Source organism: Artibeus jamaicensis, unplaced genomic scaffold (assembly GCF_021234435.1).
Source record: "Artibeus jamaicensis isolate MK-2021 breed Jamaican fruit bat unplaced genomic scaffold, CSHL_Jam_final contig_3176, whole genome shotgun sequence".
Taxonomy (NCBI): domain Eukaryota; kingdom Metazoa; phylum Chordata; class Mammalia; order Chiroptera; family Phyllostomidae; genus Artibeus; species Artibeus jamaicensis.
The window spans coordinates 5,489,750-5,504,994 of record NW_026521740.1 but is presented as its reverse complement, the minus strand read 5'-3'; the positions used below and the strand labels follow the sequence as shown (position 1 = coordinate 5,504,994).

The following is a 15,245-nucleotide window of genomic DNA, read 5'->3' as shown; positions in this document are numbered from 1 at the left end:
TGGGCAAAAATATACACACAAAGATGCAATATTGCAGCATTATATGTATTAGTAAAGCACTAGTCTATCATAACTTAAATGTCTGACAATATTAAATAGCAAAGTACATGCAGCCACTCCTACATTCAAACAATGAAGCATGAAACAGATAAACAAGCATAAGAATGTCCGTGGTCAGGAAAAAATACCATATAAAGCAAGAGCTACTACACAATCTTACCGTTGCTACAAATTATATATATAGATATGTGTATATATATATATATATATGGTTTGCATATAGTTATAACAAAAATGTTTAGAAGAATATACAGAAATCATTTCCCATGATCATGTATGTAGGTAGACTCAGGGAACTTTTATCTTTCTACTTCGAACTTTTTAAGAGTATTTCAGTTTGTTTTACTAAAGGCATGTAGAATGTTAATAAAATAAGAATAAAACATTTACATTTTGAAAACTAGTCATTGAATGTTTTAAAAATTAGTCATGGTATATCTTTTATAAAGATTAAAGAACAATAACAATGTCACCAGCTGGGAGAGAGCTTGTTTTAGGTGCTGACTGTTGGCTCTGCCCAGAGACGAACTCAGAGTCTGGGGTGTGCAAAGCACCTAAGCTTTTCTGCTCCCACAGGTTAAGAAACTCAGAATCCAGGCTGGGTAGCTCCACAGGTTGGAGCATTGTCCTGATACACCAAGATTGTGGGTTTGATCCCTGGTCAGGGCACATTCAATAATCAACTAATGAATGTATAAATTAGTGTGACAACAAATCTCTCTCTCCCCCCCACCTCTCCACCTCCTTCCCCATCTCTCTAAAATCAATTTCAAAAAAGAAACTCTGAATTCTACAATAATATTGTCCTTAAAAAGTACAAGGTTTAATCAGAAACAAAATGTAATAACTTTTTTATTCAATAGGTTGATGGCAGTTGGGGAAGTTGCTATCAATTGGTTCCAATGTGTGTGTTTTCTGTGTTTTTTAAGAGACAAATGAAAGCACTGGGGCGATCAGAGAAAGCCATGCATATTTCCAGTGGAAAGCAATAACTTGTTTGTTTCATTCAAGGAGCCAAAGGAAAGCTGACCTTGGAAAGTACCTGAAAAGACCGTCTGCAGCCTGTGGCAGTACTAGCACTGCAGGTGAGAGAAGAGAGGGAACGGCTCTGTTTTATAATACTGTCCTTTGTGCTCCTCTGTACAGGCTTGTCTGGCTGATGTCAAAGAACCATGGTGCTATTTATTTAGAACCCTAACTGGATATAAGGGGTGTACTTTTATGGGGAAAACTGGTCTGAAAATGTGAACTTTAAATGTCATGTAGAGAAGCTCTGCCCCTGAGGTAGGGTGGCCTCTAAGAAGTGATTAAGGTCATTGCTTCATGGGGACAACAGGGCAGGGGAATAGGCAGAGAAGAAAATCCATGTTCAGTCAGAAAAAAAAGATTAAAAAGCAACAACAAATTGAAGAAAGAAAACCAGTGAGGAGGAGACTCTGGGGGAACAAAATTTGACAAGGAAAAAAATCAATGTAGGGCAAAAAATGTGTTTCCAGTGTAAGTATACTGAAGGGATTCGGCAGTAGAAGGAAACAAAACATATCTTTATGAACATGTTTCTTAAATTTTTGCAGTGAAAAGCAAAGGTTAGACATTAACTACTGACCTAAAATTGGAAGAGAAAAAAATTAAATTGTATATGCTAAAAAGAGACAAAAAGAGGAAAACAATAAGAATACAGTTTTTTTTGTCAGAAAGCATTTACTCTGATTCTTCCCTATACCTGGCAAGTATATAGGTGTCGGCTCTGGCCGCTACCTGGATGGGACTCCAGAGGACCAAGCATTATAGGGAAACAGGACCTCAGCAAGGTTGGGCACAGGAGCTCTAGCAAGGCCACGTTGCTGAAACAAGCACGCAGAACGTTGCCAACGGTCACTGTATAGCCCCTCCATCTTCACACCCTCACTGGAGAACCACTGTTGGGTGAGTGAGCACCTGTTAGCTAAACGTGCTTTTCCCTGGCTCTCCCAAGGGCCAGGAAGAGACATGATCTGATCCTTTGGCTTCTATAGTAGGAGGTGGAGGTGGACAGAAGGAAGGAAAGCATAAATGGAAGAAGGAAGGAAACTAATAGTGTCGAGAACCTACTATTTGTCAGGGGCTTTGCTAGGTCTGTTTATATAACTACCACATTTTATCTTCACTTGTTTTTGTCCATGACACGTTTTCTATTATCATGAGAAATGTGGACCCTTAGCCTCTGTGTTCACAGGACCCAGAAGGCCTCTTATGTCCCCAGAATTTTTCTAGAAATCTTGAGGCCCAGCAAAGCTTGCTCTCATTGTCAGTTGAGCAAGACTACAACCATGCTCTTCAGCCGGGAGTGCCAGCAACTGTCTACCAAAATAATTCGCATGGAGCAGATGCATCTCACCACTCAGTAGTCTAGCAGCAGCCTCACAAGCTGTGCCTTACATGAGAACACTGAGGAAGCAGAAGCCATCGTGCATGAGGTTCAGTCTTCCTAACTGCCACCCACCAGGCCCTCTTCTCTCAAGGACTCATTATGTTATCTGGAGAGATGAGTGATGGAAGGAGACTTGACTGGGGTGGTGAACACACAACACAATATATGGATGATATAGGGGTGTGCACCCGAAATCTATGTAATTTTATTAACCAATGTCGCCCCAGTAAGTTCAATTAAGAAACTGGACAAAGAGATAGGTTGGATGATTAGATAAGTGTCAGATTTTCAGCTCAGACTAAATACCTTTTTTAAAAAGCTTTCTGAATCTAAGTATATTTGGGCTTGTAAGGAGACAGTATAGTTAAAGAGAGATAAATCTCATTTTCTTTACCAAGTGGAATGTAATGTTAATAAATGTTGACCCCTGTCTGGAAGGAAATTTGAAAAGAAGGAAAGATAGCAGAAAGCAGGGGGAGAGAGAAAAAAAGAGAGATCGAAACTAATAGGGTTGTGTAATGTTCTGCTGATGCTGTTTTGAAATTATTCATAATGTTGAACTCCATCTCAATTCAGGTCTAGGTGAATGTACATAACTGAGGGCCAAATACCCAGGCAACCAACCTCCTCACTCTTCCCATTTTAACCTTTTCTCTCATCCCTCAACTCTGTCTACTGGGTGTTCTGCTTGCTCAAAGCCACACCCTCCCTCTCATTCCTTTGCACACATTTAAAGCTCTGAAGAGCCGTCTACCTAGTCTGCATCGTAACTAGTAAATAAAGAAGGTAAGGGAATTTAGGAAGTGACTTTCTCTTCTAATAACATTTTGACTTTTAAGGTCTATTGTCTTGCTGTGAATATCAAAACCAACCCCCCCAATCCTGTTGTGGGTAACAGAGGCCAAGGTTACTTTCTCTATCTCTACCTTCCACTGTGATGATGCTATTAATTCCTGAGCATTGGCCTTTCAACATTCTGCATTCCAGGCAGATAGATGGCTTGGGCTCATTAAGGAGAAAGGGTCGTGTTCTTAGACATATAGAATGAAATGGTTAACTTTGCATATTTTCCTCACCTTTCAAATGCTCAGGAACATTCTTAGTGACTAGAACCATTTTCAGGGGTACTCAGAAGGACCTCGTGTTTGGTTTAAAGTACTAATATCACTGTCTTGAAATTCCTAATAATTTTTTAACAAGAAGGTCTACAAAATGTGTGGCTGGTCTGGCCTCTGACTCTGGGTCTTTAGAAAGATCATTCCACCATTGAAAACCCCAAAGTGTCTAACATCATCAAGCATTGCTAAATGTGGTGGGAATCCCTGTTGCCATATTCACTGAGGGGTTTCTAATTCTCTGATTGTGCTTCTTACTATCCCATTCGCTTCCTTTTAGGCAGAGGTAAAACTTTCTGTGTCAGTGTGCGATTTGTTAACATGAAAACAAATCTCAAGTCCAGGATACAAAATGGTTGGGATCAGGTCCGTCAGCAGCAGCAGCAGCAGCAAATGCCCTGAGAGGAGGAGCGGCCCACACTCAAGCACACCTTCCTGCTCTTGACACTGACATCACATAGCAGAGGAAAGAGGAAGGACAAGAGCCCTGTGCATCCACCTGCCTGTACAGCCCGCCTGCCTGAGAGGGAGGGAGACGCAGTAGAGCGCCGAGGTCCAGGAAGCACCGGTTTAGAAAGCACAGGGAACTGGTATCACAGGAAAAACAACAGTTTCTTACTAATCCTAAATTACATATGCAGGACCCTTCCCCCTGTAGCTACCCAACTGATACCCTGCATAAACCCATCATTTTGTGTTAGCCTAGGTTAGCCTGTAAGAAGAATAGATTTCAATATTAAAGACAAATTAATTTTAATGCACATGAACATGACCTTACCATCCAGTAAAGTTTCACAACATACTTTCCATAGCTATTAAACAAAGGCATGTGACCCTTCACAGCCTTGCACAGAGAGTATATGTGTTCCCAGGGTTTCCAGACGAGAAGAGGAGGTTCCCCTGTATTCCCTTTAGAATAATTGTTCAAAGCATCCCCGTTGAATATCTTCCACACTGAATAGATTTCACTGATAATCCATCTCATCAGCTAGAGACAAAAAACATTAGCATTATTTGGTTATTTTCTGGTTGTTGGCACTGTGATTGAGGGGGGAATCAGTTGAGAACATACTTCCAACAGCAAAATTAAATTCTACAGATAATGTGTTCCACAGTTTGAGTTCTGACCCACAGAATAAAGTCATAGGCCTTGCTTTTGCTTTCAGGAAATATTGTCATATTACAGCTAAAAGGTGTAGTATTAAACATACTCTTAGCTCAGGTCTGTCCTCAGAGTAAACATTCAATAACCTCTATTTGACATTGGCCTTCATTTGAATTCTGTGTGTGTGTGTGTGTGTGTGTGTGTGTGTGTGTGTGAGAGAGAGAGAGAGAAATAGAGAAAAAGAGACTGAATGCTTCTGAGAACAGTGAATTACTTTGCAATTAACTTATAAATGAGGGAGTACTCCTCTGTAAATGTTGAGAAGTTTGAGGAAAAAAAGATAATCTCTTTTTTTGTCAATAGGACCAATTAGACAAGAAGCAAGATGTGCAAAGAATTAAAATTGCACACATGCTGAAATATATTCCAATGGGCGCGCGCCCGCCAAAAAAAAGAAGGCAAAAGTTATAGGAATAAGAGAATAAAAGCCCCCCCCCCCCCCCCCAGGGGGAGGGGAGAAGGGCAGGCCATTGAGAGCATTTTGCATCAACAGTTTTGGAGCTAACCTCGGGAGGAATGGTTATTTAACATATCTATAACCTTTAACTGGTTTCATAGATATGTTAAATAGCAGCGGCCAAGTTTGGAGCCAGGGAGAAGGGAGTAGGCTTGGACTCAGGAGGAGGTAACTAGGGGCTGCTCTCCTGAGAGAAAAAAGAAGGGAGTAGAAGGGGTCTGAGGATGGAACTAGGAGGACTCAAGATGGGAACTAGGGGCTGCTCTCCTGAGTGAGAAGGACTTGGACTCAGGATGTAACTAGAGGCTGCGCTCCTGAGCGAAATGGCCTATGTGGGAGCTTGGAAAAGACTGGCTCCGAGACATGAAGGGTCCCCGCTTGGCCAGATGAGAGAGAGCCACGCGGTTTCAGCAGAGTGAGGACCCCCTGTTGGTGGGGTGAAAGAGGGAGCCACGTGGTTTTGGCGGAGTGTAGACCCCCTCTTTCCCAGGTGAAAAGGGAAAAACCACGCAGCTTGGCCAGAATGGAGATCCCTGCAGCCAGGTGAAGAAGAAAGCCACATGCTTTTGGTGGAGTGCGGACTCCTGCAGCTTTGGTAGAAGAGGCCCACTCGGCTTTGGGGTGCCGTCCCTCTGGCGGACGGGGCCTTGGCGTGCAGTTTTGGGCTTTTCTTTTTTTTTATCCCTAGGTGGGCCTTTTTCCCCCCCCCTTTTTAATCCATGTTTAATGTGTTGGTCTGTAGATGCAGAAATGCTCCAAGTAAAACTCCCACTTGCAGTATTAAAACTGGCAGGAAGGCGCCTTGCGGAGCAGAGCTTTAAAGTCGAAATGGAGACCAAGATTTTAACCCTCCTTCAGGTGCTTCTGTTCTTGAGCAAGTCACTTCGGCCTTGCTAAATGGCAGTTTTTCACCCTTAAATACGGATTACACTGCATTTCAGCATATTTGTAATAGAAACAATGCATAAGAACTCTCTGGGTCACAGTGGGTGTTAAATGAAACTATTACTACCCTCAGTAGTGATGGATTTTCTGCAATACTCATCACGTGTTTAACTGCCTGGCATGTAAGGAGATCAAATACTTGAGACTCACCTCATAAGATTTATATTTTCCTAATTTGCTTTCTCTGGGAACTTTCTTAAATTTTGGTTAAGTTGAAAAAAGCCAATTGGATAACCTCTTGGGTATCTGAAAATACCAGAAGTTATTTTATATTTTTCTTCCCTTGAAAAATAAAAAGGCTAAAGTCTGTATGTTTGGGATTAATAAATTTGAGGGTAATTTTTGTGCTAATACTGGTTAAGATATTAAACATGAGAAAGACAAAGGGTTTGAATCAATAATGACTGTGCTCCACTCCTCCAACTAACTGTAAAAGAAAATAATAAAAAAATCCCCTGTGTCTGAACTAACTACTTTAGGGAAACGGAACAGGAACAAGGTAGCTGCCAGTGGAGAAAAGCCAGGGTGGGGAGGTGCACCCCAGCAGGGAGGAAGACTACTGTGGGTATCTGGTTCACTCATAGGAGGTGTTGCAATCACACTGAGCACCACAATGTCCCTCACATTAGCAAATCAAAGAGCCTAACACCCTACTCTTACAGAGCAACTTTAAGCCATTTGCTGGGCATGTGGATCTGGAGGAGAACTACCTAGATGGAGAGAAGCCAGTACCCTGGGCAAGAGAAGAAGCGGTCCAAGCAATGCTGATTCTAACATTTTCTCACAATATGCATGCTGAACACAAAGGGGCTTCTCTTTCCCTCTGAATGTCCAGTGTATTCGGGCTCAGTTTTATACCAAAACTTAAAGGTGAGCAAGGGAGAAATGAAACTGGGAATTGGGAAGCCCGTCAGGAAGGCATTTCTCAATGAGTCTTCAGTTCATGCTTCTGTACATACCTCACTGCAGAGTAAATGTTCGTTTACCGAAAACAAGTCAAACAGGGTTTCATTCTTCACAACTACTGGAACCTGAGGTAAAAGAATTTAAAAAGATATGATTCCAATATGATCTCACCTTTAACTAGAACCTAATCAACAAAACAAATAAGCAAGTAAAATAGAACCAGAGACATTGACAGCAACCAGGGGGGCGGTGGGAAGGGATAATGCGGGGGAAGGGGGAAGGGTTAAGGGTTTTCAAGGACAACTATAGAGGACACGTGGACAAAACCAAGGGGGGGTGGAAGCAAGGGAGGAAGGGGGGTTGGTTGGGGTGGGGAGAATGGTAGGGGGTAAATGCAGACAACTATAATTGAACAACAATAAAATAATTTTAAAAAGATGTTATTCCTTAGGAAAAATAAAGGAAATGTAGCTCATGTGCTATACACAGGCCAAACCTTATTTTATTTCTCACAACCAGAGAAATTGGAAGAAATACAAAGTAAGAAGATTATCCTAGTTACAGGTGTAACATTAATTTAATAATATCTATACAATATTTTAACATAAATGTTATAAGATATATGCAGATAAACTTAGCATGCATAAACTGAGTTTGAAATTGTGATTTGAAATTTAAATTAACGATGCAAAACTTAATCTCGGTTAACATCTGGTAGATGAAAAAATATGTTCATCTTGGCCCCCAAAAAATCAATTGTGACAGTTTTTGAAATTCTTGCCCAACTTTAAATCTTGGGTTTTTGAAAAAATTAACTTGATGGATATTGTTTAATTAGTATTACCTATCAATAGTTGCTTTTATCTATTTAGTGCAGTAAGGAATAAACACAATATGGAAAAATATGACTTGTAACTCTTTTAAAATATTAATTATTCCACCCTAAGAAAAAAATTAAATGCTGCCATTTGTGGCACAGTGGATGCACTCTGAGAGTATTATGCTAAGTGAAAAAAGTCACTCATACATGGGATAGAAAACTGAAACTCAGACAGACAACAGCATGGGGGTTACCGGAGGGCAGGGAGTGGGGGGTGTAAAGGCAGAAGGGGGCCGAATGTGTGGTAACAGAAGATGATCTGACTGTGGGTGGTGGGCACACAGTGCCATGTACAGGGGCGTGTCACAGAAATGTACACTCAACACCTATATTAGCTTATTAATCAATAAGCTAATGAATAAGCTAAGAAATGTACACTCAACACCTATATTAGCTTAATCAATAAGCTAATTAATCAATAAGCTATCAATAAGCTTATTAATCAATAAGTCACATTGATAAATCTGCTTTTAAAATGAAAAAATTAATTACAAGTCATATCGAGCTTATATATTTAAGATATTAAATTAACAAAATGGTTTTCATTATTGAAAAGGATTTTTATGAAAGCTAATGCCATCAATTACTCTAAATCATTTGTACATCTAGCTTCTTGAAAACTCAATGAAATATTTTTTATGTCTGAGAAAAATTTACCTGAAAGAACCTTAAAGTCCTGAATTAACTTTTTCTTCTGTTTTGACTTTTTATTCCATTCCACCCATTGTTCTGTCTTTTCATACTTTTTTTCAATATATTTTATTGATTATGCCATGACAGTTGTCCCATTCCCCCCTTCATTCCCCTCCACCCTGCACACCCCCTCCCACACCATTCCCCCCTTTAGTTTATGACCATGTGTCTCAAGTTCTTTATATTCTATATTTCCCCTACTATTCTTGCCATCCCCCCTGTCTATTTTCTACCTACCATCTATGGTACTTATTTTCTGTACCTTCTCCCCACTTCTCCTTCTCCCACTACCCTGTTGCTAACCCTCCATGTCATCTTCATTTCTATGGTTCTGCTCCTGATCTAGCCATCATTTTAGTTTGTTTTTGTTTTAGGTGTAGTTCTTAGTAACTGTGAGTTTGCTGTCCTTTCACTGTTCATCTTTTTTATCTTCTTTTTCTTAGGTAAGTCCCTTTAACATTTCGTATAATAAGGGCTTTGTGATGATGAACTCCTTGAATTTGATCTTATCTGAGAAGCATTTTATCTGTCCTTCTATTCTAAATGAAAGCTTTGCTGAATAGATCAATCTTGGATGTAGGTCTTTGGATTTCATGACTTGGAATACTTTTTTCCAGCCCCTTCTTGCCTGTAAGGTCTCTTTTGAGAAATCCACTGACAGTCTGATGGGAACTCTTTTGTAGGTGACTGTACCCTTATCTCTTGCTGCTTCTAGAATTCTCTCTTTAATTTTAATCTTGGCTAATGTAATTATGATGTGCCTTGGTGTGTTCCTTCTTGGGTCCAACTTCTTTGGGACTCTCTGAGCTTCCTGGATTTCCTGGAAGTCTATTTCCTTTGCCAGATTGGGGAAATCCTCCTTTATTATTTGTTCAAATAAGTTTTCCACTCATGGCTGTTCCTCTTCCCCTTCTGGTATCCCTATAATTTGGATGTTGGAATGTTTAAAGATGTCCTGGAGGTTCCTAAGCCTCTCCTCATTTTTTTGAATTCTTGTTTCTTCATCCTTTTCTGTTTGGTCATTTTTTTCCTCTTTCTGGTCCACTCCTTTGTTTTGAGTCCCAGTTTCCTTTCCATTACTTTTGGTTTCTTGTGCATTTCCATTCATTTCAATTAGTTTAGCCTTCATATGTTCCTAATCAACCAGTTCTGTGAGCATCCTGATCACCAGCGTTTTGAACTGTTCATCTGAAAGTTTGGCTATTTCTTCATCACTTAGATTTATCGGCTCTGGGGCTCTGAGTTGTTCTTGAGCCATGTTTTGATCTATTCATGCCTGTTACGTAAGAGGAGGTGTTCACCAGGGTGGGGCCACCCAGGTGGCTGTTTGTGACACTGTATGTGGGGGCGGGGTCAGAGAGGGTCAATGGCGGTTCGACCCTGAGAGTCTCTGCCACTTTCAGCCACTGGGGCCTGCATGGTCTGTCTCACCGCTTTGCTCCTTTACTGTGCTCGAATGTGTGACTGTGGTCAGCCCTCAGTGAGTCCACCACCTTGCATCTTCAGTGGGTCTGCCCGCTACTCCACACCTGGGATCCACCTACAGCTGCCTGCCGGCGCACCTGGGTCGTGAGCCTGGGTTGGTGTGGTGGATCTTTCCTGCCCGACCCTGCTCTGCTTCTGGCTCTGCCTCTCTTACCGGTTTGGCTGAAGGGTTCGTTGTTGTCAGACTTTCGTGTAGTTCAATTTTCTGTGGTTTGGCTGCGTTTTTGTTGCTAAAACTTTGTTGTTTTTCAACTTGGTTGTGTGAGGAGGCGCAGTGCTTCCACCTACACCTCCATCTTGGCAGAAGTCCCTCTCCTGAATTAACTCTTATGTTCATAATTTATAAACACAGTAAGTTCTTAATTAATTAATTATTTAACTCACTCTTGTTTGACAAATTACAGTGTAAAACTTCTAAAATGCCCATACCTTTTAGCAAGTACCAATGTTTATTAAAGCTAACTAACTAAATATCAATTATAATTCATTATAATCAATCCATTAATTCATTAATTCTAAATTGAATAAGGACTGGCTACCTAAAGTTTGGAGGGTTGGACTTAATAGTCACGTGCTGACTGAGAAAAAGGAGGCGCTAACAGCCTGTAAGAGAAGCAAACACTAAGGCAGAGGTTTCTGCAGTGGTGTTTTAGCATCTCTGTCCCCTGTGCCTTCCGTAGACATCTTACATCTGTTCAATATAATCAACTCGCAAGGGCCTGGGCCACCAATACCTGGTTCTTAGAAATAAACAGATCTGCTTATTCAGTCTGTGATCAGGGCATAACACATATGGTTTATAAACCTTCTTGTCCTGAATGGCCCATGTTGACTCTGATATCTTAAATACAGGCTTTTGATTTTTTAAATAATTTAACTACTTTCTGACTTAAAACATGTTCTCTGACTTCATCTTTTGCTTAGAGAATTCTAGGGTATATTTCTAGGCTATACTATGCTTTTTGAATTGTGGGTTGCAATTATTTACTAATTCATGATATCATTTTAATGAGTCAGGAATATATATATATATATATCTACACACACACACACACACATATATATATATATATACATATATATATATATATATATATATATATATATAATTGTCAGGACTATATCTATCTATCTACAGAATAGAATAGTTTAGAACTGTAAATCTTATATAAAAAGGTCATCAGTATTTTTGCAAAATTTTTGCCTAAACTTTATTTATGTCTATATTTAATGAGTCTCAAAGTAAAATGCATTTATCATGGTGGACCTAACCATTAAAACTTGAAAAACACTTTCCTATATTGCTAGACTTTCAGTTGGGCTGTTCTGGTTCATGCACCAACATGATGGATCAAGAGGAGTCAGTGCGCAGGGGAGTGGAGGAAGGATGGCAGTATTATGGTAACTGTTGATGGAAATATGAGCAAAAATGATTAAATGTATTGTCAGTATAAGTGTATCTCTCAGAACTAAGTTATGGTAAAAAGAAAAATATATGGGTTATACATTTTCTACTTATTCAAGTTACAACACTCCTATTCATGGAATTCATATCCTTTAATTAAGCAGAGCTTGAAATTATTAATAATGCATTTATATTAAGTGCATTATATTAACATCATAAATTTGTATTCTTATGTCAATGCTACCTAACATTGTAAGTTAAAGGCATGCTTCAGTGTATTTGATTTCTTGTATTTAAAATGTCTTACAAGTAGACATTTTATAAATACTCTGATGAAGAGAGATGTATCTTTTTTTAAAGATTTTATTTATTTATCTTTAGAGGGGAAGGGGAGGAGATAGGGAGAGAAATATCAATGTATGGTTGCCTCTGGTGTGTCCCCTGCTGGGAACTGGCCTGCAACCCAGGCATGTGCCCTGACATGGAATCTTGGAATCAAACCGTGATCCTCTGGTTCGCAGGCCCACGCTCAATCCACTGAGCTACACAAGCCAGGGCGAGAGATGTATTTTTTTATTTTCTTAGTTTAGTATTTTTGAATTTAGGATTATCTAACTTTCTCGACTAGTAACAGTAATTGGAAAATATGATGGATAAATTGTATTCTCTTACATTGGTAGCAGAGCTTATAAAGGATAATATTATCAGGAATAAAAATCACTTTGTGTAGGAACAGACATACAGTGGATTCCATGATGTATGGAAGAATCAGGCCCATTATAACCATTCGACTAGCTAATAGTAACAAATTAAGTATACTGATTTTCTATGCATTAAGTGAAAATAATAAATGATCCAAGAAGGAAGGGGAAAAAGACATGAGTAATTATTAAGCCCTTAGAAACACTATATATATTTAAGTGAACATAGTTATTAGGAAGACAGACCAGTGGGTCTAAAGTTTTAATGTACATAAGTGCTATTTAAAATGAAGGTTTCTCAGGTGACATCCCAGTCAGTAGGATTCAGGTGGCTGGGCATAGGGTCCAGAAATGAAGGTGGCCCTTGGAAAATGCTTCAACAGTCCCTAAAATAGAGAAATTCAGGTGCAAGTCTCTGGGCTGGAAAATTAATGCTAATGAACACTAAAGTAAACAGACCTTCATGCCATATAAGTTCCTGCTAAAAAAACAAAAAGGAGGAAGACTGTCAGAAATTAAGGAATAGCTTCTCACAACATTTTAGTCTATAATTTGACATCATGGAGAGAAGAAAAAGAAAACTTGAGGCCCTGAACAAAATTTGAATATTCTGTTGGAAATCAGTACAAGATACAATAAATTGTTATCACTGATTTCCACAGAGAAAAAAATTACTCTAGATTGTGTAAAATGCAGATTTTCATAATTAGTACATTATATCCCATTGTTAATATATATTTTGTTTAATAATAAAAACATGTCTTACCCGATTAATTAAAAAATCCTGTGGACGTTTCCAGCAATAAATTTTCAGTGATGGTGGTAATTCAATCTTGCCTTCAGGGTCTTCAAAAAAATGCTACACAAAGATACATTGAGTTTTATCTCCATATGGTTTTATTAAAATCAAAACAACTCAATCTTAATAAAATGAATAAGTGCACAGATTAATAAATAGGCATTTTTAGAGATCTGTGTGAGTGTGTAGACCCTTACAGGACATAACATGAAAAGTTCTAGGAGTACAAACAAAATACTCAGGAAATATGAACTATCTGTTCAGAAGGAAAAAGATAACTAATTTCACCAGAGTGAACAGGGGTGGGGGAAAATCAATACTGTTTGGTGATTTTCAGAGTAATTGTATTTTTACCCCAATGCTGGTGTGTCCAGAGAAATGGGCTATATTTGAGGGCACTGTCTAAGCCTTAATTAATCTGAAGCATTTGTGTGTACCTGAAACAGGTGTTTTATCTTCATATTTAAGACACTGGGATAGTCTGGACGAAGATGCAGGCAATTCAAACAGGTAGTCCAAAATGATCTGTAGGCAGAATGAGTCTTTGGACTCATTTCTTGTTTGGGGTTCCCTTCCCTTATCTTTTTCTTTGCAAATATTAACTTAGTTATTGGTAAGTCCTCCATCTGGCCATTAAAAAATCAGAGTCATCATGGTTTTGTTTACATTACCTGATTTTGTCTCTCAGTTTTCAGTCCCTCAGTTCTGTTTCTCTCTGTCTGGTAAACTTGATTATATGATATGCACTGAATATAAAAATGTATACAGGCTCTAAATAATGACGTTTTCCTTTTGAAAAGTAGGACTTTATTCTCTTCTGGCAGGCAGAGTACAAAATAAAGGCTGGTGTGACTTCCAGTTGCCCTTCCTCAGTACAGAATGTCAGAGCCATGGTGGGATACTGGCTGAAAGGCCAGAGTGTTTATCAGAGTCCCTTCCCTTGGAGTAAGTACCCTGGAGTCCGATCTCTCACCATCCCACCACAGTCTCTTTTCTCAGTTATTTAGCCTTCAAGCTGCTGCTTTTTATTCATTTTCTCAGCAGCAAAAGCTCCACATACATGGCTTAGAAGATGGGCCAAGTGTCTTGAAATAAAACTATATGTGAAATTTTTAGATCACTTCTCTACGGTTGCCTTTGGGATTTTGGACATGTTCTGGCTACTTTGGCAGTCCTTGACAATACCCTCTCTCCCTTCTGATATCAGTCCTGAGACATTACTCTCTACCTGCATTCTGATTACCATGGTTTAAATTAATAAATGCCCTTGAAAGAAACAAGTAAAACAAAGCAAATGTGTGGCTCATCCTGGTATGATTGATTCCTTTTTCTCCAGGATTTGAGCACCTCACATTAAGTTAGTGGTTATACTCCCCTGTCATTTTGCTTTTGGTATAGTTCTTATGTCCAGTTACAATGCTTCATCATATACTTCCCAGCGCAGTTCACCCTTCATTTCCTTTCATTGCCATCACTTAGCTGAAGAAGAGAGACCTGACCCTGGACTTGACTTGCAGGGAAGGTTTAGTTCATCTGAGGCTAATATCCTGATCACTAGCCTCACATAGAAAGAACTGGCCTTCTGTAAAATTCCAAGGATATCTTCCATCATTTGATGCTAAGGCAATGAATCCTGGTAAAATGCCAATTTTGTCAATTGTGGCTAAGAGCTACTGTGCCAGTATATTATAGAAATGTAGTCACCATGCTTAGAGGTCCCCCACTCTCTCCATTAGATGGACTGCCGCTTCAGGAGCCATGAATGCTAAGGCAGAGGAACAGAGCTGGGGGTGAGCAGCAAGTCTGTCCCAGAGGGTTCCCCTGGCACTGCCGTAATGACCAGGGAGTGAGCTGGTGCTCAGCTTCTGCACTGAGCATTTGCACAAACTACCTTCCTAATGTAGAGTCATGCACGATCTCCCTAAGTTCTGAATTGCTCTTCAAATATGTAAAATATGACCCTTTTCACTGGAACCCAGAGAGTTCAAAAGCACTCTGCATTGAGAAGTGCCGTAATCACCTTGGTTATGGTACAAAGAATGCATTTCTATACACACTGGTAAATGTGAAGTTGTTCAAGTACTGAAAGGTAGAAATTAGTTATATGTATTGAACACCCTTTGTAAACAAATGATTGATATGAATCATACAGTTTGTGACTCTGCATTTTGTGAACAAAATGTAAATGCTATTAGGTACTATTATTTCAGAATGCTCTGTGCAT

At 39.4% G+C, this 15,245-nt stretch overlaps 1 protein-coding gene across 1 annotated transcript in view; it reads right to left on the bottom strand.

Annotated features, from left to right (window-relative positions):
• ADGB (androglobin) overlaps positions 1 to 15,245 on the bottom strand; it is a 126,318-nt gene that overhangs the window by 94,302 nt on the left and 16,771 nt on the right. The window contains exons 3-5 of the mRNA XM_037144980.2: positions 12,989 to 13,081; positions 7,112 to 7,183; positions 4,364 to 4,573 (exon numbers count right to left, since the gene is read on the bottom strand). Of these exons, the coding sequence (XP_037000875.2) occupies positions 4,364 to 4,573; positions 7,112 to 7,183; positions 12,989 to 13,081 (375 nt within the window). The remainder of the gene's footprint in view (positions 1 to 4,363; positions 4,574 to 7,111; positions 7,184 to 12,988; positions 13,082 to 15,245) is intronic.